The sequence below is a fragment of the Furipterus horrens genome, unplaced genomic scaffold (genome assembly GCF_987537825.1).
Source record: "Furipterus horrens unplaced genomic scaffold, mFurHor1.1.pri manual_scaffold_8, whole genome shotgun sequence".
Lineage (NCBI taxonomy): Eukaryota > Metazoa > Chordata > Mammalia > Chiroptera > Furipteridae > Furipterus > Furipterus horrens.
The window spans coordinates 107,162,163-107,188,870 of NW_028327178.1; the positions used below are offsets into that span (position 1 = coordinate 107,162,163).

Consider the following 26,708-nt stretch of genomic DNA (forward strand, 5'->3'; position numbering starts at 1 on the left):
GGTTGTGCTTTGAAGTTGCCGTGACTTCATCAGCTTTGACGTGGAAGTGGATGTTGGCCACTTCCTTACATTTAGGACGGTTCTGATATTTAGTCCCTTGCATTGAAAGGCGGCCGTGAAAGTCTGTTTCCCGACTGGTTCTCAGTGAGGTCAACACTCCCACCGTTTCCTCAGTGTCCTATCTTTGGTTGCTGTGCAGATGACATTGGCAGCTGGAAACAGATATAACTTTGTACATCGGGAGGCATGCAGACGTGAGAGCAGGATTGGCCTCTCGTGGTATCTGCTCACGTCCAGGCCAGTGGTGAACCGTGAAGTCACCCATGTGCTCCAGACCGATGTTTGCGTGTTTCATGTTTACACACAGGCTGCAACTCCAGGGCAATAGAAATAAGTCCCCCGGGAGCCAGGTGACCAAGGGGGCACAGAAAAAGCCTCTACCACCTTCACAGGCCACAAGGAACACAGGTCACACCCAGATCCCTGGTTCGGGGAGGGACGAGGGATTCTGCTTAAGGGCACGTTCCTTCACCGGAGAATTGAGAGACCACACTTGTGAAGTCAGTTTGCAAAGAACTAGCTCACCCCGCGTACAGGGCTCCTCGCCGTCCTGCTGAGACCACGGCCAGAGCCCAGAGGCAGGCAGGTGGGGATGTGAATGACCGACGCCTTCCTGTTTGCCTCCTGACCACCTGCAGCTCGGGTGGCCCCCAAAGCCCCCCTCAGCTCAGCCCCTGTGCCATCCCAGGAGCACCCACTTCTGTGAACTGAGTGACCAGTCGAGGCCCCAGGATGGGGACCCCCTGAGGAGTCCGGCTCCGTGAGCTGGGCTGTCGTCGGACACTGTGCTGAACGCCCGTGACCTAGAAAAGGAACTGACATTTCATGGGCATGTGGGACAGTTAAAGGGGGGGGCGGGGGGGGGAACGATGGCTGCCCTCACACCCAACTCCTGGCGTGCCATCTGCCATGCGGTCACACGGCCGCTGCTCCCCACGTCTGCGCCAGGTTCCCCGCTGTCCCCCCTCAGCAGCAGCAGCAGCTGCCTCTCACTGCACCAGCCTCCAACCTGCCAATCCTCCTTCGTCCTCCAGACCTCAGATGCCACCTCAGCTGGACCCCTCTCCCGGCTGCTCATCACCCCATGGCCAGTGGCCGTCCTCCCAAGTTGTGTCCCCAGCCATGCAGGGTGGGCGAGGGAACGACGGAGGGGGCCCCAGCCCGACGGCACCACGCGGCCGCCCTGCCATCCCCCGCCCCGGCTCAGCCCGGCACTGCTCAAAGGGCGCTGTGGGAGCTCCTGGGAGACGCACTACAGCCGGCAGGGGAAAACGGCAGAACTCAAAGGCGGACCCACTTTGTATAGGTCTCGGTGTACTTACAAAAACAGTGTAACCCAGCAGCACTCTGCAAGAGCCCCTGCCATGCAGGACTGGCTGTGACATGTCTCGTCCGGGCCAAGCAGGTCCCGCGGGGGAGGCCGAGCACGTGTGCCCATTTACAGTCCCAGGCGGGAGGTAAGCGGTTGAGGAGGCCTAGATGGCAGGCATCAGGGGGTGACACAGAGCGCCTGGCAGGGACGAAGTCTATGCACAGCTCTTTATTGAACATGTAGGAGTCACATACTATTCTGACCGCTTCCCCAGGCCTGGCCACCCAATAAGTTACACACACACGCAGGGACTTGGAAGGTTATTGCACAGCTGCTGAACTGATAGGTCGGGGCCCAGGGGCCGCTCTGCCCCCATCGGCTCCGGGTCACCTTCCCCGAGGACGGCGCGGTCCACCCGGGCTGCAGGCGGCGGTGCTGGAACCTTGCCTCGGGGAGACGAGACCAGCAGGGAGCCTCGAGTGTCCCGTGTGGGAAGCGGCACTTCCCGGCAGGAGCACGAGGCGCTGCCTGCTCAGTAAAAACACGTATGTATGGATTTTCCGTAGCACGCAGACCGCGAGCGGGCTGCCTACGGCAGGGGCAGGGCAGGAGTGCGCTGACGGCCCGTCACACAGCAGCCCTGGCTCACGCGTCCTCCCCGGCACGGGTCCTAAGATGGCTTGCCCACTGAGTCTTTGTGTTTTTGGCCACTCGGTGGTTTGGAGGAGTTCGCGGTGACCCAGGGGTGCTCGAGGACTTCCTTCAGGGTTGGCCGCTGGCTGGGGTTATGCACCAGCAGGCGTGAGATGAGGTCCCTGGCTCCCTCTGGCACGAAGTCGGGGAATGTGAATTCCACCTGGAGCACGTAAGCGACAGGAATAAACAACACGTGGCTTAGAGAGAACCACATAAATACCCCGACCGCAGCCTAAAGGGAGGGCCGGTGAGGGCAGGCAGGGGTCTAACGGAGGCGGGTCCCCTCTGGCTGCGTCTTACCCGTGATATCCTTCTGTAGGTCTCCTGGTATGTGTTGGCCTCAAAAGGAGGCTTCCCAACTAAGAACTCGTAGCACAGGACTCCCAGGCTCCAGAGATCCACCTTCTCATCGTGCATCCGGCCTTCGATCATTTCCGGGGGCAGGTAGTCCAGGGTGCCGCACAGCGTGGTTCTCCTGCGAATGGGGGAGGCGCAGGGTGACGCGTTTGCTTCTGTGCCCGCAGCAGCTGCCAAAGCCAGGAGCCACCGCACGGTTGCAGACTGAGCGCCCCTCCCAGGCCAGACCCTGTGCTGTGGGGTGGGCACCGCTACAACTCTCCGTTTTCCGACAGGAAACGGGCCATGCGAGACCACACGGCCAGCAACCACGCTGTACCCCGAGTCTGTCCAGTCTCTACTACCACACGGAAGCAGCCATGCCAAGCTCTCTGCACATACAACTTAGCGTACTACAGTTCTCACATGGCAGCTCTGCCGAGAGGACTAAGAGCCAGGTGACAATATGACAGGAAACTGTCCCCACTGCAAAAACACAAGGTTTGGGGCGATACATACACGCTGCCCCCGAACACATCACTGGTACCAGAAACACAAGAACATGGGGGTGGCCTGTGATGTAATTCTTGCCAAAAATGTCCTTCAGGCCCGTAGGCCAATTTCCAGTTTGCAGCAAACGCGTGGCAGAAGGACGAGGCCAGTGATACCACAATCAGCAAAGCCACCTGACACTGTGGGCCAGCTGGTCTCCACGTGGCCCCAAGAGACACACGCAAAGAGAACGTGGGGGCCTTGGTTAGACTGCTTCAAAAGAACAGCTGCACGATTTTGTGCACAACTGGAAAACTCTGAACATCATTAGTTTTCCGAAGAGTGATGACGGCTGGGATCAGGTGCGGCCGCGTCCTTGGTTTTAGGGGACGCACGCTTAAGTGCTCCGAGGACAGGGAGCACAAGGTCTGTGGCTTATTTCTGAAGGTCCCCCAAGGAAGGAGAGGCCACACGGCAGCGTGGAGGCCGCCGGCCGAGGGCACCGGGCGGGCACTCCCGTGCGTCTGAGTGCGCCCCCCCAAGAAGGCTGCAGAGGGGCTGCACGTGGCCCTCAGGCCGGAACTGAGACCGCGCAGGCTTCTGTCACTTTCTGTCCGCGATTCTGGGCCACCGCAGCTTAAGCCAGGTCCTGCCTGGAGCCCAGCGACCACGCAGGCGCTCACGCAACCACATGGTGACTGGGGATTAAGGAGCCACTTTGCAGACACCCAGCCCCACTCATCACCACTGAGGTGAGGCAGGCAGCACCCTGACCTGGCAGCTCTTCCGGTCGGTAACGTTTGGGAGGCAGGGCAAGTGACCGTCCACACTGGCACAAATGTCCTTTCCAGAAAAGGGCAGTTATCTTTCCTGCCACAGTGTCACCACTGGTCAGGTGTGGTACAGCTGTAGCCCCGGGATGCCCCAAAGCCTGCCAGGCTTCACTGATGGCCTCAGGCGGAGCCCAGCAGCGCCCGCTCGTGGCAGACAACCAGATTTAAAAATATATATATTTTAAAGCAGAGTCAGTGCATCGCCAGAATCAATCACACGTGGTCGGTAACAAAGCTACTCCCGCGTATGGTGTTGGTCCCCTTCCCCGATTCAGCACAACACCCATGCTCGGCGCTCTACTATTTAGCTTGTGACCAGCCACCAGGGCTTCCGCTAAGCCCAACAAGCTCCACCTCCCCAGTTACGTACCTGGAAGATGGGGCATGGACGGACCACCCAAAATCTGCAATCTTAAGTTCTCCAGCCGATCCAAGGAGCAGGTTCTCTGGCTTAATGTCTCTGTGAATAACTCTCTTTGAATGGCAGTACGACAGGGCATCTGCCAATTCTGTGATATACTATTAAAAAAAGTATTAAAAATCTGCGTTTTAGATTTTGTAACGAGTTAATTTTAGACATCTCTTCTGAAAGAAAACCCAGCATAGATTTTTTAAACATGTTTTATAGGTTTTAAAGCAAAAGCTAAAACCAACTGATGACTCAAAAAAAAAAAAAAAAAAAATCAGTGGAACCAAATTAGTGTTCAGCAGGAGTACAGGTTACTCAGGGTGAGGTTCTTCATTTGCTGATATAGCAGATATGATATCGAAAGACAAGAAAAACTCCGATGGGCTATAACCACCCCCCATGTGACAACTTATGCCCCAGCAATTAAGACTGTACTGAAAAACCAGTACTAATTAGGGAATCAGACATAAACAATTTAAAAAAAATATCTCTCAAATACGGTCAATTCCCCAATTTAAAAGCAAGATCAATTGACAACAAAGGAATTTGTTTGAAGCTAAACGCTTAAGCTAAGAACATCAGAGGGAAAAAATAATCCTGAACAATAAACAGAAACTAGAAACAGGTATACTGGGCAGGTTAAATTCGAGGTAAGCTAATCACTAGCTTAAAGGTACACAAGCCAGTCAGTCTTCCCATCAGTTCTGTTTCCGTCTCAGCTAAAGAAAGATCTAGCAAGTCCAGCGTTTGCTGTAACCAACAGATAAGAACTGTTACTAGTATTCGAAAGAACAGAATTAGCTCTGGCTGAAGTTCGAGAAGGCTTTGTTTTCCAAAGTAATTGCTAGACAGGACTGAACATTATTCCACACCAAAGAAGGTTTACTAAACAAATGAGCAAAAACCAAATATTATTGTCAGAAAGGACATTTTTCATTTTTTTAGCCAAAAGCCAGAGACCAAAGTTTAGACCAAAATAAACCGAAGCGAAGACAGAAAGCTCGTCCACAACATCAGAAGCCCAGGGAGGGCTGAGTCTTCCTGCTCAGTTCAGGACGAGCCCCTAGTAACCAGAGCTCCCCGGCCGCCTCCTGCACCCCTCCACGGCGCCCTGTGCATCCGTGTACAGCTCCTCATATTTCTCTAGTTTTATTTGAACTCATCAAAAAGAAAACTGTGTGTGTGTGTGCACACATTCATCCTAAGCACTGCGGAACCTTAGAACGATCGTCCTTTATTTTCCTCCCAATAGCTATCTGCTCACACCACAATGAACTCCAGCTGGACTAAAGCAAGCTGAGCTGTGTAAGTGTTAACTGCCAATTAAATAACAAACGGCTGTGGCTAGCTAATATTGAAAGAGCAAATAGAACAGATCTATTTCTACTCATCTGAAGAGCGATCGATCATTCAGGAGTAAAGAGCATGTGCTCACTGCAGAGCTGAGACCAGCGGGTCGTTCACCAACAGTGCTGTGAGTTCAGACGGTAAAAGTAAAGCCACGTGACTTTCAGGCCATTTAGCTCAACACCAAGAAGAAAAGGAGCGCACACAGTAGGCAGGGCTCTCCACCAAGAAACGGAACCAATCAAAGTAACCGCCCACAGGGCCCTCACCTGCTGACTCAATAAAAAACAGCCCAAGTTAAGACTCTTCAACTTCTTCAAACAAGTAATTTCATTCAAATAAAACAGAAGCACAATCCAAGGGGGGGGGGGGGGGGGGAGCAGCATCCCCAAACAGAAGCCTAATATTCTAGACTTTTAGATTAAAAACTTCTGCCCTGCAAAACACACAGGTGAGAGAATGAAAAGACAAGCCGCAGACGGGGGAAACGTTTGCCGAACGTACGTGTGACGAAGGACTTGTACCTGAAATGTACAAGAAAGGAAAGCTCAACAGTTCACACGGCCGGAAAAGCAACTTAAAAATGAGCCAAAGATCTGAGCAGACACCTCAGAGACAGGAGAGATGGCCAATAAGCACGGGAAGTAATGCTCCACGTCCCATGTCATTAGGGACCAGCAAGGGAAAACAACGGGACACCAGCACACGCCCGTGAGCGTGACTGAAACCCCGAACACTGACGGTACCAGTCGCTGGGGAGGTGGGGGAGGAACAGGGACTCCCGTCCGTTGGTGGGAAGGCCAAGGTGGCAGACACCCGAGAAGACCCTGACCAGCTGCCTGCGGCGCTGGACGTGCTCTGACTACACGAGCCGACAGGTAACTGCAGCCCGAGACACTTACCCGTCGGGTCTGAAAACCTACATCCCACGACAACCCACACACCCATGTTGTTAGCGCTGCTCCCAGCCCCCAGGAAAGGACCGCAAGCAACCAAGGTGCCTTTCAGCAGGCGAAGGGGTTAGCTGAGGCGCAGCCAGACAATGAAACGTTACTCATCAGTAAAAGGAAAGATGCTGAAAAGATGCAGACGGATCGTACACGCATACACGGTGGCTCCCCACAGGGGTGGTGGGTGAGCCATGCTGGCGCCACGGTGCAGGTGCGCCGGGCAGGGAATACATGGGTGAGGATGGTGCGGCCCAGGCTCCCCATGTCGCAGTGGGAGGGGGTGTACCTGCTTTGCTTACTGCAGGTCCAGAGGGCAAATCTAGAACTACTGATGGACATGCGTACAGGCGCAGGTTTTCTTGCTCTGCCGGCTGAGAGCCTGGCAGGGAAGACGCTCCGGGGCAGTGAGCACAGCTCGCAGCCAGATCTTGATTTCTAAGGACGTTTTCCAGTAAAAGGAGCCGGGGCTCTTTGGAGAAACGGTGACTGTAGGACTTGGATGGGAAACACCGCGGTGAGACTGGAGCGTCTTGCGGCGTTGGAAAGCGTCAAATAAAAAACAACCCCCACCCCCCCACAATGCGGGGGCGTGCGGGGGGGTGTCACACAACAAAGGAACCGAGTGAAAGTGCTCCCAGGGGACAAAACTGGGACAATTTCAGCAGCAAAATAAAAGAGGACTGGATTGTAACTCAAAGTATAAAATAGTAATTAATCCCTATTAATAAATGACTGAGTAAATACAGAAGGTTCCAAATAATTTATGCAGACACTCTGCTGTGTAAGAGGTGGAACATGATAACCCCCCCTCACGTGGGGCTGTGCATGGCACCTTCCTCTGAAGACGTGCAGTATGGGAGGGAGCAAGAGGAACTGCAGGGGAGAAAGGGGGCCACAACCCCAGCCGGGTTACCGGAGCCACCACCCACAGCGACAAGTCAGCGTGCACCCTCGACACGTGGCGGGACCGCATTTTGCCTCTGTGATCTTCCTCTCCACAACCCATCGGCCCTAGTCTAACCGCAGGGAAAACTAAGGAAATCTGAATACAGTATGAACTTCAGTTAACAGTTATGCATCAATATCTGTTCACTAGTTAGGACAAATGTACGATACCTAATTAAGATAGTAATAGGAGATATTAAGTGCATATTATTAATAGAAGAAAACAGATCTGTACTTCACAATTATTCTGTAAATCTAGAATTATTCTAAAGAGTATATTTTTATAAAAAGGCAGCTATTCATTTACATTTCCACAAACGGCTTTGCAAACAAACCAGCCACAACATTCTACCTGGCGCCGGATGGTGCCTGTGTATGCGATGCAAGGATTGACTTTCCCACCTCAAATATTCGGGCCATGAGCTATCGCTGCATGAAAGAGCCCCTCCCCGCAGAGCAGGCACAGCGGAGCCGGGACTGGCCCGAGAGCCGACGGACACTCACCGTGGCAGTTCTCTGCTCATCAAACCGGGACAGTTTCTGAAGTTCTCTATACACAGCTCCAAGGGGCGCGTACTCCAGAATTAGGTAGACCCTGGTGGCGTCGTGGAAATAGCCGTACAGCCGGAGGATGTTTGGGTGCCTGCAACGAGGAGGAGCACCCTAACTCCCGGCTTTAAAGCAGGTACAGACTATGGACTGTGTGCTAAACACCAACCTGCTGCGTGAAACCAGTGCTGGAACACGGTTCTGCTCACAGGACCCCCACCCCCGCCCCCCAACTGGAGAATCTGAAACGACAGACCCACGCTAAGAAAAAGACACTTATCCACCTATCGGTTTGCATGCCTCTCAAGGTATCCGTGGACCTCAGGTTTATCTAAGACTGTTATTTCCTTCCTTTAGGCTGTGTTTATACTTGGTGGAAAAAAACTCAGCTAAACATTAATTCCCTTCAAATTAAATGACAGATGCAGCCTCCCCCGCAGCCTGACACCGGACGCCGTGGGACGGGCCCGACAAGCGGCCCCCTCCAACAGCGGCCGTCCGCGGGGTGCACAGCAACCCCCCCCCACGCCCTCAGCCCGCCTCAAGCCCAGCTGGGAAACGGGCGAGACACAGGCAGACCATTAGCAACCAAGTCAAGTTTGAAAAAACACTGCAAGCAAAAAACAAACCAAAAAACGGCCCACTGCCCGAAGTCAGCCGGCGGGCCTCCTGTAACCTCTGCTCACAGCCCACGTCAGAGGTGGCTCCCCTAATCATCCACCAAAAAAAAAAAAAAAAAATCAGTTCATGTAAATCACCCCATTAACACAAACCTTCACAATGTTTTTCAGGACCACAGCAGGGAGGCCTAGAAAAAGCTTTAAGACCTGACCGGTTTCCTCCCCCTGCAGGACTGTGACGCAGGCCTTCGGGAGGGAAACCCACAACCGTAATCGCGCCCTCGGGAGGCCACGGGGCACCTACCTAAGGTGGGACTGTATCTCCACCTCCCTCCTCAGCTGGTGCTCGACGCCCGCCTTCTCCAGCTGAGCTTTAAACAAGACCTTCAGGGCCAGGATGAACTTGCTCTGCCTCTCTCTGGCCAAGTAGACATTTCCGAACTTCCCTTTGCCCAGAGGGCGACCGATCTCAAAGTCTTCTAGAGACCACTGCCTCCTAGGGAAGAAGGGGATAGTTTTAAACATCAGGAAGACAAATAATTTTACATCTGTTGTGTTCAGAACACAGCCTCTGCCAGCACAAGCCAGCGCCACAGCGACCGAGTCACCACAGACACTGAACGCCCGCCCCCACCTGCGGGCCCCCGGCCGCGGCAGTGACCAGGAGCACCAGGGACGCCCGGCGCCGACAGCACACCCACCTGGTAACGGCACTGAAGACCACCAAAGGGACGAGGTAAGTAAATGGGGGGGGAGGGACGCCTCGCACCGCCTGTGGCCGCTGAGAAACCGCCCATGGCCTCCGCTCCTCCAACCCCGGAGGTGCCAGCACTCTCAGGGGTGCAGAGCCCCCTCTTGTAGAGCAAGCGGACAGACCCCCCAGGGCAGCTGGGGGCAGAACCATTTGATTCCCAGAAAGTCTGTGAGGCAGCTTAAGCAAGGAAAGTGTGGGTTCATTCCTGGCTCCTCCTAGCGTGTTCCAGAGTCTAATAGTTCGGAGATCGGCAGCCACGCTTTGTTATTAAAACACAGTAATCCTATCAACACTGTCAGAACGCCCATACAGTCATACAGTGTGTATCTACGGTTCTTCACCATGACCACTGTTTAAACAAACGTGCCCTTTTATATACCAATAGAAAACATAAGGAGACATACATAACCCACATGAGAGTGGTTACTTCTAAGGATAGAAAGAAACTTTGCTTTTACACATTTCTGTAACAGATTCACATAAGCTTCATTCTAAAGATGAAAAAACAAACAACTTGAGTCCCTAGGTAAACATCCATCATGAAAATCCCTTCTTTCTTTTTTACAAAGGTTAGAAATTCATATTTTCAAAATGAAAATATAAAGACCTCTTTATTTTTAGAGTTCCCAAAATTAAATTTGCAGTTAAATGATGTATTCTAATAGAATGAAGCACAGAACTTCATAAATAAGAAATGCTTACTTTTTCGATTCTTCGTTTTTCTGTTTTGATGCCAGTTCCTTTTCAGGATTATTTCCTACATAAAATAATTTAAACACCTGTTTTTAGAATAACTATACAGAATACGTTAAAAACCCGTGAACAGAGATGAATCCCAGAATGGTCACCGAAGTATTAATGGTACGTCCAGAATTATAGACCTGGGCCATTTTCAGCTCTCCTTTCGGAAGACAGACCGCCGCGACCTGAGCGGACTGCCACCCTGCGGGGTCTGCGGGCTCCGGAGGAAAGGGGGGCAGATGACACCCAGGCCTCCCAACGACCTGGGACTGTGCAGATTCCCCTCAAAGCCTGTTCCCAAATGACGCGCTTCTAAGGCAGAACCGCGCCTTGCACCCAGGAAAAGCCCCCGCCTCGTCCCCTTTTCCCCACTGCGTGGGCCGGCCAGCTGCCCATGTGCTGCCTACAAAACTGACCAGCCACGTGCACCACAGCTGAGCCTGCCACCGTCTTCCCACTACAGTCCTTGCTGGGGGGAGTACGGAAAACAAGCCACCCGCTCATAAACGGATAAGCTGGTGGTACGCCAGGGGGCTCACGTCACCATCTCACCAGTCAGAGGCGACACGGGGTGTCTCCTCGTCTCTCCCTGGCACCTCCAACCCTCAGCAGCAGTGCGCGGTCTGCTCAGCTGCGTGGATGCAGGGCCAAACTGCCCTTCCTGCCACGGTCCACGCTCTCACTCACCACCACGCCATCGGCAGGACCGCCACGGCAGGGCCAGTCCCCGCCCAGTCCTGCCCAGCCCGCGCCCCTCCACCCAGGCCGTCTCTGAGTAAGTTCATGCCTGGGAGTCTCAGCCCCCCCTCTGGGAAACTGAGTCAATGACTGACCGCCTTCACAGAGCGGTTACAGGACTGAAAGGGACAAGGTGGACGAAGAAGACGCTCACCTCAGAGCCTGCTGTATGGGCACTCACAACAGTGGCTAAGAACAGCCACCCCGCCCTCCCAGTTCAGGCCTCCCCCGACTGGCACCCCTGGGTCTCCCACCCATTGCGCACACCCAGAGTAAGCGCTCTACAAGGCTGGGCCATCCTCTGCTCACAAGCCTTCCAGCAGCTTCCCAGGGCGCAGGGGACGAGGCCCTGCTCCTCGGCACGACCCCCAGTGCCCCGGTGGCCCCAGCTCGGCCCGGCCAGCCTGAGCCCCTCCGCTTCCCCGATTTCCCTCCCGGCCACGGACCCCTGGGCCTTCTCGGTGCCGCAAATGCCCCAGGACGGCAGGAGCCAGGTCTGCATCCTTCACACAGGCCTGCCCCCAGGGAATCACGGGCACCAGCCTGACATCGGGCTTCCTCCCCAGTCTCGCATCACAGACCGAGGTGATACAGAAGCCAGGGCTCCAACAACGCGAAACAAGGCTACACATGCTTGCTTTTCTTTTTACAGCAGCCAGGAAGCACGGCCACCCGACGCGCCTCGGAGAGCGGACTTACCGGGGGCCGCCGGCGGAGGCTGCTCGCTCTTCTGCGGGTTGCTCAGCGGCCGGGAGACGGGGCGAGGGGCCCCGGCCGCCGGCACCTGCTTCTGCTTCTGCTTCGGATGCTGGCCCGGCTTGTGGCCGGAGGCCAGCCGCTGCGCCTGGGCCGGGCCGCGCGGGGGGGCGTTGGAGGGGCACAGCACGCGCTGCGCCTGGCCACTGTGCGCCGGCGCGGGGCGCTGCGGGGGCGGCTGCTGCGGGGCCGGGACGCGCTTCGGGCCGTCGCCGGGCGGAACTGCAGTCTGGGTTGGGGGGAAGGAAAGAGGCTTGAGGTCTTCATAAACCAAGGCCGAGGGCTCTGGGAAACCGGTTTCCAGCTCAGGCAACGACGAGCGTCACTGGTGAGCTGGAGGGGAGAGCGACTAACCAGCACTCCCGGCGGCGGGCAGGCAGTGCGCGGCTGGAAGGGCTGCCCGGACCGCACCCCTGACCCGCCGCACGGCCCGGCCTCAAACCCGCGCCCCCCCGGAAAATGATGCTCGCTCCCCAAACTTCCATTTACAGAGGGGGACACGCTCTCTAAGAATTCGGCGACTTGGGAATTATCACTGAGCAAAAAGCTGCAACGCAGACTTTATACCCAAATCCCAACTGCCCTGAAATTTCTTTGACATGTTTAGGGGGAAAAAAAAGGAAAAATATATCAGAATGTTCAGCAGTGATTATCTTCAAATGAAGTTTTAAAAGACAAAGCCTGACATTTTGTATTGGTCAGATTGTCCACAAAAAGCTGATTACTACTGACGATTCTCCAAGTACCACTTACAAAATGGATCTGAGTCCGAACAAAAACAAACATAGGGTCTTCAAAAAGTTATTACCAAAATATATCATTGAGTGCCTGCACACAGAACATCGCCAACTTAGAAAGCAGTGTATTTAATTCTAAGACCCTGAGCTAATGAAACTAGAACGAGGCGAGGGAAACACGTCCTCCAGCTTTACCAGGAGGAAATGTCCTGATAAACGAGGGAGCGGTGCTGGGCAGGGACGCCTCGGAGTCCGTCACCAGCTCCCCGGCACAGAGAGGGCTTCCGAGTATGAAGCCAGTGACTTCTGATAGCGGCAGCGTCCACACTGAGCAGGCACTGAGCAGGCATCCAGGCAATGACAAACATTTTAAATAGAGCAATTTTTTAAAGTGATGTTTATAATTGGAATTGATAATCAAATACAGTGACTCAGGCTGACCTTTTTTTAATTAGTCATTACATTCAGCCAGTACAAGAAGGATCAATATCCATTTACTTGAAGATGAAAACTTCTAAAAACAAGTACTACACCCACCCACCCCCCAAAAAACCCCAAGCAATATTTATACTTAAGCTGATTTCCTGGAGATGGCTTATATTAAAGGATCTTTACACGAGAGACTCATTCACCCAGGTGCTCCACAAATATTCATTAAACAGTAAGAGCCAGGGGTCTTTCCCTGGTGAAGTCTTCCTGGATTCCAGACTACCCCAATCTGAAATGAGTGCCCCCCTCGGAATTACTCAGGCCCTGCTGATATATAACGAGGCATGGCACTGGCTCCCACGCCTCCCAAACCGGGCTCTAAGTTCCTCAAAGCCAGAGACCATGTGCTCTCAGTCCCTGCATCTGACCCACAACCTGGCTCAAAGTGGGGGTCCCAGGAAACATTCTCTAACATGGGCCTAACATCCCTCTGAACTTAACCACTCCCTGAATCAAGACCAAAACTAACTATGGCAAAGAAAGTAATTTCTGGCAAGTATAGGCCAAGCATTAGGCACCAACTGTGAACATTATTATCCTGCCTACAATGGAGTAATAGACTTGAACAACTAAGTATAAGACAAAGTAGAACAAAAAAGACCCAGTGAGAGAACCAACCAAACGCTCCTGAGTGCTGGGAAAAGTGATCTAAAGTTACAGATCGGAAGTAGAGGCGAAAAGAACTCCAGGCAGAAACCGACCTCCATTTGGGTTCTATAAATGTGACTGAAATGACAGATTACTCAGTTTACCTTAACCACCCCTGAAATGCAGTTTTCTTTGGATTTGTCCATGATGCCTGGAAAGAGAAGAGAGAACTTTTAATTCACATGGCCCACCGGCTTCAAAGTGCTAGATCGGGGTCACAGCCCCGAGAGCACACAGAATTCACACGCCTCCTTTGTCGGAATGAAGCTGACGGGGAGCCCCGTGCGCGCGTGTGACAATGCTCGGGGGTGGGCCTTCTCTCCCTTAAGACCAGCCTCTCCCCCGGGGCACTCACGGCACCCCATTCCCCCCCCCCACGCCCTGGTACTCAAACTTCCTCCATCCATGTCCAAGCCCGCTTCCACACCTGCTGCCTTAAAAATATAAGTAAATAAAAATAAAAAAGGGCCTCTTTCCACCATAATGACCTCAAGTGATAGCACAGCGCTCCCCTCCCCTTTCACCAGCAAAGCTCCAGGGCAGCTGTCCGCACGGGCCACCTCTACGACCCACTGCCCCTCTCGCCCCCCCACTGAGCTCGCCCCCAACAGTCCACCTCCTAAGTGCCCCCAGCTGTCCCAGACCACAGGGCTGCTCCTCCTCCACCTTCCTGGGCTCTAGGCGGCATGCCAAGCCCATCCCTTGGCCACTCCGTTCTTCACTCAGCGGAGCCTCAGGCCTCTGAAGTCTCAGAACGGGGGCCTTGACCTCCGCTCCTCTCGTCTGCTGCACGGCAGCCGTGCAGGGCTCCGTTCTCTCCTCCAGAGTCTCCTGCCACAGGACCTTTGTGCTTCCTGTCCCCTCCACCCTAGAAGGCTCCCCCGCACACTGTGGCTCGCTCCTTCATTTCGTTCGGTCTCGGGACAGACGTTCCCTTTTCAGACCGTCTCGCCTTCATTTTTCTGCACAGCCCTTCCTTAACTTCTTACATGACATCACCTGTACTTGTTCACTGTCTGCTTCCCAAGACTCAAGATACCCAGCTACCTGCTCAGTAGCTCCAAAAAGAGCCAAGCTCCATGAGAAAAAGGGCGTAGTCCCATTCTGTTCAAGGGCTCACCCAGAACATGTCTGGGACATGGTGCGCAGGCTAACGTTCGGGGAGTCAGTTAACCCGTTAACAAAGCAATCCTAAAAAGTTTCTAACCCGCAGTGAGCCCACTCTGTGAAGCAGGCAGACCTATCTAGTAAGCAGGACAGAAGAAAGCAGAGGCCTCTCTGGTTTCCTTACCCGGCACTCCCTGAGTTCCAGAATCCAACAGGAAAGCTCCTCCAACCCCTAAGCTCTCACAGTTATTTCAGGGCTCTCACCCTGAAGACGGGGCGCAGCTGAAGGACCTAGAGTCCTCATCAAACAGCCAGGTGGGGAAAACAGCAGACAAAAGAAATGCAAACAAAGGCTTCTGTTATGCAAACGTAAAGTTCTCACCAGCTCTATGCTTTCTCCCCTCTCCCTAACAATTAGCGATCCCTCACTTACCGGGGGGGACTACGTTCTAGGACACACACACACACACACACCCCGCGACAGGTGACAATCCACGAGGTAGGCACCTTACATTTATTTTAGTTATTTACTGTAAAGGACTGCAAAATCCCGCGATACAGCAAAAACTCCGCGGTCAATAATTAAATGTAATATTTAAAACCCCGCGATACAGCGAGGCCGCGATAAGTGAGCCCCGATATAGCGAGGGACTGCTGTACTGGATAAGCCACAGACTAATGAGGTCACACAGGCCCCAGGACGGAGACTCAACAGTCCTCGGCAGAAACTACAGACATGTGCTCCGATTTCATACGCTTGTCTCCCCGGGAGTATTAGTAAGCAGCAGAATGGAGTAAGATTCTGATCCGGAGATTCTGGAGAAAGCCCACGGAGGCTGCTCCCGGGCGGCTCTGGTGCGCGGCCGCGTGCAGGAGCCATAGGACCACGCGGCCTGCACGCACTCCCGCAGCTCCCGCGGGCATCCCGCTATTCTAGACGGGAAAGCTGTCAGACCTGATAGCGCTGCGGGTTCAGACTTCCCCTCCTTTCACGGGACCTACTCATTAAGGTCAGCACAAAGTAAGAAGGGCGGAGAGATGAAATCGGGGTATGTCGGAGAGAGTTTAATTCAAACGAGGGAAGTTAAGGGGGAGAAGGAGACATTAGAAGTCAAGGGTGCTGGGACTACTGTCATATAATCAATAAAATATATTTTAAAAAAAGGCAGGGGCGCCTGGCTGCTGTGGCTCAGCGGATTGAGCGTCGGCCTGTGAGCCAAGTGTCGCTGGTTCGATTCCCAGTCAGGGCACGTGACTAGGTTGCACGTCAGGTCCCCAGTTGGGGGTGCAAGTGAGAGGCAACCACACAGTGAAGTTTCTCTCCCTCTCTCTACAAATAAGGAAATAAGGAAATAAATAATTTTTAAAAACATTTTAAAAAGGCAGGGGCGGTACAGGGACGGCTAGAAACAGGCTCCAGGCCCGGCCCCAGCCCTAACTCATCAGACGCTGCACCGCCGGTTCCCAGTGAGACATCAGGGTCACCTGGGGGGCCTGATGGGCACACACACCTGAGGCCACGCCCGGGCGCTTCCGACTCACGGGGCGCGCCGGGACGTTAACGAGGACGCCGAAAAATCCCGATCCGGGTAGGCTGGGGTTTGAAAAGCGCGAGCCCGGGAAGGCCTCGTGCAGGAGGGTGTCACTTCCGCACCCACTCGCCCCTCCGGCCGGGGCCAACGGGCCTTTCCTGGCTGTTCTAGCCCCGGGCAAACCACGCGCGGGCCTGCGTGGGTACCTGCGTGACGCTCAGCGCTCCTGGAAGTCGCCTCGCTAGTCCGCCGTCCGCCTCCCCACGCCCGCTCGCACGTAAACCCCGAGACGGCGAAAAGCCCCGGTGCGTCTTCTCGCCCAGGTGCTCACTGAGCACGGGAACCCCGTCAGGGAGCACCCCCACCCCCCGGCTCAGCCGCTCCAGCTGTTCAATCAGCTCCAAGAGGAAGGGCGCCCTGGAACCCAGGGGCAGATGGGAGGGAGGGGGACGGACAACAGGAGGGAGGGGACCGAGAAAGAAGGGGCCCAGGGAGAGGAGGGGGCCCGGGCCGAGCACGGAGCGGGAAGCGGGGCCGAGGGGGGCCTTCTCGTGCCAACTCTCCCCTCGCAAGCCCCGCGGCCCACCGCCCGCGTCCCTCCCACCCGTGCGCCGGCCACCCTCGCCCTCCTGCCGCCTGGAGCTGCCCCAATGCCTAGGCACCTGCTGGCTCCGGCCTCGGACCCAAGGCCGCCGCGTCCTTCCGAGAACCGAGCCGTTAGGATTCAAAGAGTCGATTTAAATAGGAGTTGCTCTCTCTCACCCGAAAGCTGATTGGCCTGGGCTAGAGGGGCGCTGCCTTTTCATTGGTTCACAGCCAACGCGACGGACTGAGTCGTGGCCAAGGAAAGCAGACACCACGCGCAGGCGCACGGGCTCCGAAAGGCCCCGGAAGTAGGGGAGCCAACGGCCGGGCAGACTCGTGGAGGTTCTGTCGCCGGCGCTGCTCTCCGGGACGTGAGACTTGTCTGTGAGCTAGAAGCCCCGTGGCGCCAAGGTTGTCTCGGAGGAGGTAAAGTCGGAGGAGGGGAAGGAACCTCTCGAAGGTGCCAGTAAGTAACATGGCGAGACAGGCAAGCGAGAGTGGGCCGATCGATAGCGCAGCGCTTGGCGCGGCGTCCTGTGCGCGTGCGCAGTGGGTGTGCGCCCCGGAGTGATCGATCGGACAGGCTTCTCGCCTCCATTTTTCCAGGAGAGCGTGAGACAGAGCTGGGCTAGCGGGTACGGGGAGCCCGGGACACGTGCGGGGTGGCTGGTGCGTTCGGGCTGGGGCCTTTAAGGGGACCGCGGGAAGGACTGGGGTGAGGCGGGCAGGGGTGATGGCGAGCGGGCAGGCGTGCGCCCTGAGTTGCCAGGCTGGGCCTGCTTCCTCTCCAAAGGCCTCCCTCCCTCCGTCCATCCTGAGTGCACGTCTGTGCCGGGGCCGGCTGTGTTCTCGCTCTGGTCCCTCCTCCAGCTCCGGAGATGACCGGTCCTGGGTTGGGTTCTTCTGTCCTCGGGCCTGGGCGCCCTCCCCGGCACCCGGGGGTGGTAATTAGGGCGCTTACCACGCCGGGCGGGCGCAGCGTTCTGCGGGCGTTGGAGGCGGGGCTCGTCCCCTTTTCGTTTTCTGATCTGCCTGTACACCCCCGTGACGCTCCTGGCCTGAGCGGGGAGACAGGATGGCTAGCGGTTAGGTTCTGGGCGCTGGTACGGACGGTCCTGGCGGACGCTCCCACTTTGGACGCGTCGTTCAGCCACGTTTCACTCTCAGTGGATTTCCTAACGTCTTCCATCCCGTTTCATCGCCTCTCTTGGGTCCTGCTGGTGTCTACGCAAGCGCAGATCTGTGCGCGTTTGCTTCTGCGTGTACTCGGAGTGGTTTTACGCAGAGCTCCTGCTTCCTTCTAACGTGCTTAGCGTGGTGTCTGGCAGGTGCTTCATAAACGTAAGCTGTTGTAATTAACGCTCATCAGTACAGCGCAGGAAGTGCTCAGGCCCTGGGGTCAGGTGGCCTGGGTTAGGATCCAGGCTCTGCCATTGACAAGCTGCCTGATCCTGGGTGATTTCACCTCTCTGCGCCCCGGATTGCCCATCTCCTAAATAGGATTGAGTGAGGTCACGCGTATCCGTCGCCTACCCAATGTGTGTTGTCTGCTGTACTCAGTGTCCCATACAGTACAGCTAGTTTGTCGTTAAGTTAAGGAGCCCTGCACGAGGTGGTTAGGAGCAGCGCAGTCTCTAGAGTCAAACCACCTGCATCCTAGTCCTGGTTCGTCCAGGCATTAAGTGTGAGTCCCTGGGCAAGTCACTCCCCCTCGTCATCTGTAAGCAAGGTTCCAGGCCGTTCTTTATAGGATGGTGTTGAGAATGAAGTGAGATAAACCATGATAAACACCCAGTAATTGTTAGTTATCATGATCAGTAGCCTCAGCAGTTCTGCAGAGGGAGTTGTATAGTTACAGAGAACGTGGCTTTCCAAACCCTTTCCTCTAATGCTCCCCTTTCCAGAATCGCCCCTGTAAAGTACAGCAGTACCAGGAGGCCCCCTAGTCATCTCCCCCGCTCTCAGGTTTCTTCTCTGCCACAACCAGCTGTCCGCATGCGACTTGTATTCTTTATTGCTGTCTCCAGGCTCCTCCAGCCTTCTGAGCTCTATCCCGATGTGCACATACGTACTTTTAGTAATCAGGTTATCTAATGTTCAACATTTGGAGTCTTTTTTTACTTTTTATTTTTTTTGCATAAGCCAAAAACCATCACCTACCATTTTCTGTTTCACTTTCTAAAGCTGGAGGAGAACTCTAAATAAATCTTAAGTGTTTTCCTTCAGATTTTTACTTTTTTCTTGTCATTTTTTATTATTGTTTTGGCCGTGTTATTTGTTCATTCACTCTTTCCAACGCATTTAAGTTTTCACAGCACAGCAGGTTTTTTGCCCTTGTATTTTGATTTACTATCTAAATACAACTTAACAACCTCAGTTGCTTTAAGACATAGTAAGACTGAACGTAGCTGACCCTGGTAAACACACAGCTTGGCTGGCAGAAACCCTAGTGCCCAGACCCCCAGCAGTAGCCACTGCCTTGCCTGGTGCAAACACCAGTCAATATTTTATGAACAGAAGTGGAAGATCCTGGGATGGTTAGAATAAAAAGTGCTAGTGGGTAGTTTGGCAGGGAGAAGCTCACGATAGCGATCAGCTGACACTATTTGAATAATTTCTGCGTGCCACCGCCCTCCGTGCCGTGGGCGCGCCATCTCGTTTAACCTTCGCTGACCCTATTTAACGGCTCGGGGGCCCGTTCTGAGTCGGGTCACTAGGCAGACAGCAGAGCCAGGATCTGACCCCGCCAGTAAGACCCGACTTCTGCTCGCTCCCGCCCCTTCACCGCCCCCCTGTGTTCTCTTCGCAGCCGGCAGACGGCTTGCTCCCCCGCAGGATGTACAGAACCAAAGTGGGCCTGAAGGACCGGCAGCAGCTGTACAAGCTGATCATCAGCCAGCTGCTGTACGACGGCTACATCAGCATCGCCAACGGGCTCATCAACGAGGTCAAGCCCCAGTCCGTGTGCGCGCCGTCCGAGCAGCTCCTGCACCTCATCAAGCTCGGTAGCCGCGGGCGTGGGGCGGGCTCTCACCCACCCGCGCTTTTCAGGATCAGTTCCCTTTAGTTCTGCTCCCCGCTGCGGGGTGGGTGCGGGGTTCGGTGGTGAAGGAGTAAACACAATCCAGATTGTGGAGCCTTCCCGCTGCTTCCAGCCTCGGGGTCTTCCTAAGAATTCTCGGGCCCGTTCTGTCACTGAATTGGCTGCTTGCAGGTCTCCACTCAGACGGTCCCCCAGAGTCCTCATTACCGCTTCTAAAGTGAACCCACTGTGGCCCCCCACCCCCCACCTGCTGTAACACGCAGCCTCACGTCTTTCATAACAGGACTACTGTCCGAAACGACCTGCGTTGTTTGGTCCTGCTGCCCACGCAGGCTGTAGTTCCCCCGCAGAACCGCCCGCCCCGAAAGACCAGGACCTTTTCTTGTTCAGGAGTGTGTCCCGGTGCTAGCCCGGCTCACAGAAAACTCCCGCTGAAGGAGAGAGTTACCACACGTGTTCACACTCTGGCGTGGCAGTGCCGAGTGTGAGAATTTGTTAGAGAGTGCGGTTCTGTTTTTGAGAAGGCAGACAACTTTGTGGTGTGAAAGGTCTGGAAGAGGTCATACCGCCATGTTACTAGTGATTATCTCTGCACGACATAAAGGTTTTATTTTTTTATTCACTTGCATTTCTAATTTCTCCTGTGCCCATAAACTGCTTATATGGTGGGTGGAGCTATTTTAAATTAAAACACATTTTTTAAAATTTATTGATGTTTAGAAGGAGAGAAACATAGCTTTGTTGTTCCACCCCACCGTGCATTGTTGGTTGGCCCTGCGTGTGCCCTGACCGCACCACAGCCTTGGCGTTTCAGGACAGCGTGCCAGCCAACTGCGCGCCTGGCCAGGGCTGAAACACATATTCCTTGTAAACTTCAGGGTATTTCAGTGTCTCTGTTCCTTCACGTATGTGTCATTCATGTTGATGTTGACAGTGTATCTGACTTAGCGTCAGAGCTGCTACTGACAGATCTCAGCACTAAAAATAAAGCCCAGAATGGGGAGAAGTGGATGATTTAACTACAGACCTGCTTTTTTGAGGTTCTGCAGTGGTAGTGAAAGTAGAACGTTTTGGAGGCAAAAATCGGCTGAGTGACTACTTACTGGAGCCCCGCTGTGTACACCCTGTATTCCCTGACAGTGTGGTCACTGAGCGTGCACCCTGGTCAGTGTCCCTGGTTTTGTGAAGTATTAAGTGTCATCTTCCCCAGCTTAGACCCCGAACCTTGTCTTGGCCTTTTAAAATAACAGATCTCCTGCCCTTAATTTTCATTCCTTCCAGGAATGGAAAACGACGATACTGCCGTGCAGTACGCCATCGGCCGTTCGGACACCGTCGCGCCGGGCACGGGGATTGACCTGGAATTTGATGCAGACGTCCAGACCATGTCCCCAGAGGCTTCGGAGTACGAAACCTGCTACGTCACATCCCATAAAGGCCCATGCCGAGTGGCTACCTACAGTAGGGACGGGCAGCTGATAGCGACCGGGTCTGCTGACGCCTCCATAAAGATACTGGACACAGAAAGAATGCTGGCCAAGAGTGCCATGCCCATCGAGGTACAACCCTGTGCCACCCCGGCCGCGCCTTCCGTGCCTTCGCAGGAGGAGGGGATGGCAGCTCAGGCCGGCTCCCACCGAGCAGAGTCGCAGCACGCCCTTTGCGTCCGACCGATTTTACACTGCGCGTCTTTCTGTTCTCGGTTGTCTAGGTTATGATGAACGAGACCGCGCAGCAGAATATGGAGAACCACCCGGTGATCCGGACGCTCTACGACCACGTGGACGAGGTCACCTGTCTCGCTTTCCACCCAACGGAGCAGATCCTTGCCTCTGGCTCCAGGGATTATACTCTGAAATTATTTGATTATTCCAAACCATCTGCCAAAAGAGCCTTCAAGTACATTCAGGTTAGGAATGTTTGGAAAGCTTTACGTCTTTCTTATATACAGTGGGCGGTTGTATGACTGTTCTCTTTAAAAGTAGCCTCAGTAACCACCCTATCAAACGAGGACGCACAGCAGCGAGGACGCGCGCCGCCACGCGCCCACCCCCCACCCCACCCCATCCCCGGCCGGCCACGCCCGCTGCTGGCTCAGTCCATGCAGCGGGGGGCCAGAATCCGTTCCCCTGTTTACAGGTTGTAGGTGCCTGTTTAAACCAAAACACACAACCAGCTTCACTGAAGTATAACTTAGGGGAATAAAACGATCGGGAGTTTGCTGGGAGTGACATCTGGTACCTCAGAGGGCCTTGTTCCTTCTTGTCCCTGCGTCGTAGCCGACCACAGCTGTACGGGTCCTTTGCAGCGACCCACTGTTTCCCACGCGTCCTCCGCAGATCGCTGTTGCGCGGCTGATCACTAACGCTCGTGTCTGCCCTCCCAGGAGGCGGAGATGCTGCGCTCCATCTCCTTCCACCCTTCCGGAGACTTCATCCTCGTCGGGACGCAGCACCCCACGCTTCGGCTGTACGACATCAACACGTTCCAGTGCTTCGTGTCCTGCAACCCGCAGGACCAGCACACGGACGCCATATGCTCGGTGAGCTACAACCCCGGCGCCAACATGTACGTGACGGGCAGCAAGGACGGCTGCATCAAGCTGTGGGACGGCGTCTCCAACCGCTGCATCACCACGTTCGAGAAGGCTCACGACGGCGCCGAGGTCTGCTCCGCCACCTTCTCCAAGAACTCCAAGTACATCCTCTCCAGCGGCAAAGACTCCGTCGCGAAGCTCTGGGAGATATCAACGGGGCGGACGCTGGTCAGATACACGGGTATGTGAGAGGTCGGCATTATTCAGCGCTCCTGTGGCGTGTCACGTGTTGGAGACCCCGCTTCAGGTGGGGAGACCAAGGCTTACGCGGGGGGGGAGCAGTGAGAGGCAGAGCTGGGGGAGGCGCCCCGGTTTCTTACCGTTGTGCTTCGCAGCGCGTTGCAGCTGAAACTCGATCCGCTCCACGCAGGCCACGTTTGAGAAACTGGCCCGTGTGCAGGCAGGGGCCTGCCCTTCTCTCCGCAGCCCAGGGAAGCCTCCCTCGGGGCACACGGGAGGGGGAGGACGGCTGAGGGGCAGACCTGGGCCCGCTCCCCAGCAAGCGGGGGGGGCCCCGAAGCGAGGCCACCAGCGTTCTGGCCCCGGGTATGAGTGGGCCCTTCAGACAGAAACGCACAGTTAGGGCCACCTGCTGCCCCTCCGATCCGACGGGCCTCCGATGGGTCCCGGCTTCGCCTGTGAGCAGTTTACGATGAGAGCTGAGTTTGTCCTCTCTCAGTAGTCTGTCCACGTCCAGTTACTTGTAGTGAACGTTGTAAAGCATTGCGTCTCGTCCTCCAGGTCCTTGTAGAAGCACAGGCTGTTGCTGGTAGGAAACCCCCAGGAAATTCGGCGGGTTCCTGCGTAGTGCGCTGTCGGGCATGTGCTGGAGCTGCCCCGGCGGGGACCCGGCGCTCCCGGGACGCACTAGGGGACCGGGGCGGTGCCTCGGCTTGCGTTGGCTTTAGAGAAGAACATGGAAGCGTTGCTGCCACCTGAGCCCCTGGGGGGCAGCACAGCCTCCTGGAGGCTGCGAAGCTGGCGTCCCGTCTGTGCAGGTGGTGCAGCTGCCACGTCTGGGGGACAACCGTCCCTGTCGTGGTCGCGGGGGACTGTTGGAACGCTTACCTCTGCGTGAGGCTCCTTAGGAGAATAATCTGACCGCTGCTCTGAAGAGACTGTACGTTGCAAAGAGAAGATAGAAAAGTGACCCAGTGAACGTGGGGAGACCCCCCAGTAGGAGTGGGACTGCCGTGCAGGCGTGGTGGTGAGCGCTTGGGCTGCCGTGCGGCGGTTTGGTTGGTGTTGGTGGAGAAGTGGGATCTGACCCTAAAATGAGAGCGTGCTGAGTTTATAGCAAATTCCACTTCTGACTGACAGCTTAGGACCCCTGGTGTCCGCAAATGTAGGGTTGTTTCCAGTTCTGACGGTAGTTAGACCCAAGGGCTGCTGGAATAATGAAGGAAAAGAGAAAACTGCCAGGTAAACATTAGAAACGTTGGTGTTTAAAAATAATCTGAAACTAAACAAAATTAAAATGCTGGGCTGAGGGGAGATGCTCACGGCACATGTAACAGACACAGGTCAGACATTGGTTAGTGGACACAAGAAAAGATAGGTGACGAGCCTCACTGTGAGCCTCAGAAATGAAAACAGAAGTGTTTTGTGCTCATCAGGTTTCAGGAATCTCAAGGGTTGTTATTATCTAGTATCAAGCACATTTCAGGAAGTCACGTGTTGTGAAGAGTGCCGATTAGTAAAAGATTTGTGAAGGGCAGTTTGGTGTCGTATATGAAAATTTTAAATGCATACACAGGATGAGGTAACAGGTTTGCAGGTCATATGGAAAGTTATACAACAATTAATAACTAATACCACAGCAATAAACTTAGGTTCACATACAGCTGTAAACCTCCCTTTGTTCCGCTCCTAGACACTCAGCCTAGGGAGCCCTTGGGGAGCGCTCACCCAGCGCCGTGCGGAGCGGCGGGAGGGCGAGGCCGAGTGGAGGCCCCAGAGGCGGGAGGCAATTGCACGGTAGCAGCTGCTGACCGCGTTCTCCCTCATCGAATCCCCGTAGCGGTCTCGGGGGTGGGGGCAGTGATGATCCCCGTGAAACAGAGCAGAGAATTAAGGCCTGGGGATGGCAAATGATTTGTTCAAGGTCACATTACTAATAAGTGGTGAAGCCAGATCAGACCCCGAAGTTTGTGTTTTTATCCATGAAGTTATGTTCCCTGTTTCTAGGTCACCACTATTTACTGTTGAATAAAAACAGCATAGGATGCGTGCTCTGGTTTATTTAATTTTCAAATGACGGTACAGCATGGAGATGTTTGGAAACTGTGATCATCAGAATATCGGCATTGGGTGTAAAATTGTCAGGCAGCTCTTATTTATATTTTGTATAGTACCGTAAACAAGACTTCTTATGTGCATACAAAAAGCATAAAGCTTTCTTTTAGAGAGTAGACATTCATACATCCCAGCAATTCTATTCCTAGGAATTTAATTCTGCAGAAATAATGTGTTCCGTACAAAGAACGTTTATCACGCTGTTACCTAGAATTGGATGCAAACTAAATGCCTGGCAGGGAAAGACCTGTGTAGGTCATGATGTTTCCAGACGATGGAGTATTTGCAGCCAGTAAAAATGATAGAAAATGTACCCAACAGAAAGTTGGTTTAAACCAGGGGTCCCCAGTCTGGGCCGTGGACCGGTACTGGTCCGGGCATGTTAGGAACAGCAGGAGGTCAGCTTGAATGTAATGCGCTTGAATCATCCCCAAAACACCCCACGCACCCCCTGCTCCTGGTCCTTGGGAAGATTGTCTTCCACCACGACACTCGTCCCCGGTGCCAAAAACAGTTTGGGGACCGCTGGTTTAAACTACAATAGAAAAGACATTAAGTGCCCTTTTTACATCGACGGGGAAATGGCCGCGTAGAGCAGTCTGAGCGAGGGTCTGAGGGTGCACTGGGACGGCTCCCCCGGCTCCCAGGCCCTTAACCTCTCGTCTGTGCGCAGGCGCCGGCTTGAGCGGGCGGCAGGTGCACCGGACGCAGGCCGTCTTCAACCACACGGAGGACTACGTGCTGCTCCCGGACGAGAGGACCATCAGCCTGTGCTGCTGGGACTCGCGCACGGCCGAGCGCCGGAACCTGCTGTCCCTGGGCCACAACAACATCGTGCGCTGCATCGTGCACTCGCCCACCAACCCCGGCTTCATGACCTGCAGTGACGACTTCAGGGCCCGCTTCTGGTACCGGCGGTCCACCACCGACTAGGGCTAGGGCCCGGCCCGCCCGCGGCCTGCTCTCCGGGACTCCGCCCCTCCCCCGGCCCGTCACCGGCCTCAGCAGCAAGTCGCTGGACCGTCCTGGCAGTCGGGCTGCCGCCTCTGCTTCCTTGGGTTTGTACAGAAGGGCCTTTCTGTCCCCTGATGCGCACCGTGGTGGGAAGAGCAGGCAGCACCGGCCGTGCGGTCCTGCACTCACTGATGAGCACAGCGCGGCGCTCACCGGTCACGGAAATGCGGGACCTGCCGGTTCTCTGACTCTCGGTCACTCGGAGGGGGAGCGGGGGAGTGTTGGCGTGCGTCCCAGACCTCAGGCGGCCGTCACGAGCACTTCTCACGGGGCTTTCGTCTGCTCCGGGCCTGCTCCCCGTCCTCTGCGTGTGTCCTTTCAAAGCACGTGCTGGCAGGTGGGTGGGCTGACCGCCTGAGAAGCGGGAGCCTGTGCCCTAGGAAAGCCGCTGTAGAGACTCACTCGTACCCCGAAATGACACCCCGGTAACAAAGCTCGCCTCTGCAGCCTCGCTGGTAACACATTTTCCACTTCAATAAAATCAGTGGCCGCCTTTCTGAAGGTTTGCAGGAGACGCTTTTCATCCGACCGCCCGCATTATCTGTTCCCTACCTTCAGTAACTGGGTTTCTGGTGAGATGGTCACCCTTTGACGGGAAACCAGGTTGGGCATTCTACCCGATCTTAGCCAGATTGGGTGAGCCCAGCGGTGCCCTCAGGTGCTGCTTACGGCCGTGGAGGACTGGCACTGACTGACTGTTCTTACGTAACGTTACATCTCATTTTTCGGTGCGAACCTTTACTCACGGCGGATGCCCACGGAAACTGTGTTTCAGAAGATTTTTGCAATTGACCAACTTGTACGCGTTTTCTTTTTCTTGAAACTTTTGAGAAGGTGGCAGTGTTTCTGGATTCAGCTCTAGCTGGGTCAGAGAATCCTCCTCTCCCCCCATGAAGATAACTGTGGTTTAGGTTGATCCCCAAATACAAATACCTCATGGTCTGGATAGGAGTACCTAGAAATAGAATCTGAGATTATTGGGTAAATATGTTAAATAGATTAAAGTAATCGTTTTATGTTACCAGGATTTTAAAGTTTTCTGAAGTTTATTGCATAAAAATTCTGTTTTATTCATCATCCTCATGGATCATTTTAATTCTTTGGTCTATAAGACGATTTTAAGC

The 26,708-nt window shown here is 54.6% G+C and overlaps 2 protein-coding genes across 2 annotated transcripts; one reads left to right on the forward strand and one right to left on the reverse strand.

Moving 5' to 3' along the window:
- Window positions 1–1,812: 1,812 nt before the first annotated feature.
- On the reverse strand, window positions 1,813–16,797 carry AURKA (aurora kinase A). The gene is made up of 9 exons (XM_090286589.1): window positions 16,714–16,797; window positions 13,517–13,563; window positions 11,482–11,767; window positions 10,006–10,060; window positions 8,854–9,045; window positions 7,885–8,023; window positions 4,100–4,248; window positions 2,369–2,543; window positions 1,813–2,228 (listed from the first exon to the last, which is right to left on the reverse strand). Exons 2-9 carry the CDS (start codon window positions 13,556–13,558, stop codon window positions 2,043–2,045), a joined length of 1,224 nt encoding a protein of 407 aa, XP_090142715.1. The 5' UTR covers window positions 13,559–13,563; window positions 16,714–16,797; the 3' UTR covers window positions 1,813–2,042.
- A 2,650-nt stretch (window positions 16,798–19,447) lies between these two features.
- CSTF1 (cleavage stimulation factor subunit 1) lies at window positions 19,448–25,722 on the forward strand. The gene is made up of 5 exons (XM_090286590.1): window positions 19,448–19,641; window positions 20,961–21,238; window positions 21,391–21,588; window positions 22,066–22,456; window positions 25,244–25,722. Exons 1-5 carry the CDS (start codon window positions 19,473–19,475, stop codon window positions 25,501–25,503), a joined length of 1,296 nt encoding a protein of 431 aa, XP_090142716.1. The 5' UTR covers window positions 19,448–19,472; the 3' UTR covers window positions 25,504–25,722.
- Window positions 25,723–26,708: the final 986 nt, after the last annotated feature.

Coding starts and splice junctions, on each gene's coding strand:
- AURKA (XM_090286589.1), bottom strand. CDS start 13,558: ATGGACAAATCCAAAGAAAACTGCATTTCAGGGGTGGTTAAG. Junction 8,024..8,853: donor GAGATACAGTCCCACCTTAG/GTAGGTGCCCCG, acceptor TCCTCGTTGCAG/GCACCCAAACATCCTCCGGC. Junction 4,249..7,884: donor ATGAGCAGAGAACTGCCACG/GTGAGTGTCCGT, acceptor TTTTTTTAATAG/TATATCACAGAATTGGCAGA.
- CSTF1 (XM_090286590.1), top strand. CDS start 19,473: ATGTACAGAACCAAAGTGGGCCTGAAGGACCGGCAGCAGCTGTACAAG. Junction 19,642..20,960: donor CCTGCACCTCATCAAGCTCG/GTAGCCGCGGGC, acceptor CATTCCTTCCAG/GAATGGAAAACGACGATACT. Junction 21,239..21,390: donor AGAGTGCCATGCCCATCGAG/GTACAACCCTGT, acceptor TCGGTTGTCTAG/GTTATGATGAACGAGACCGC.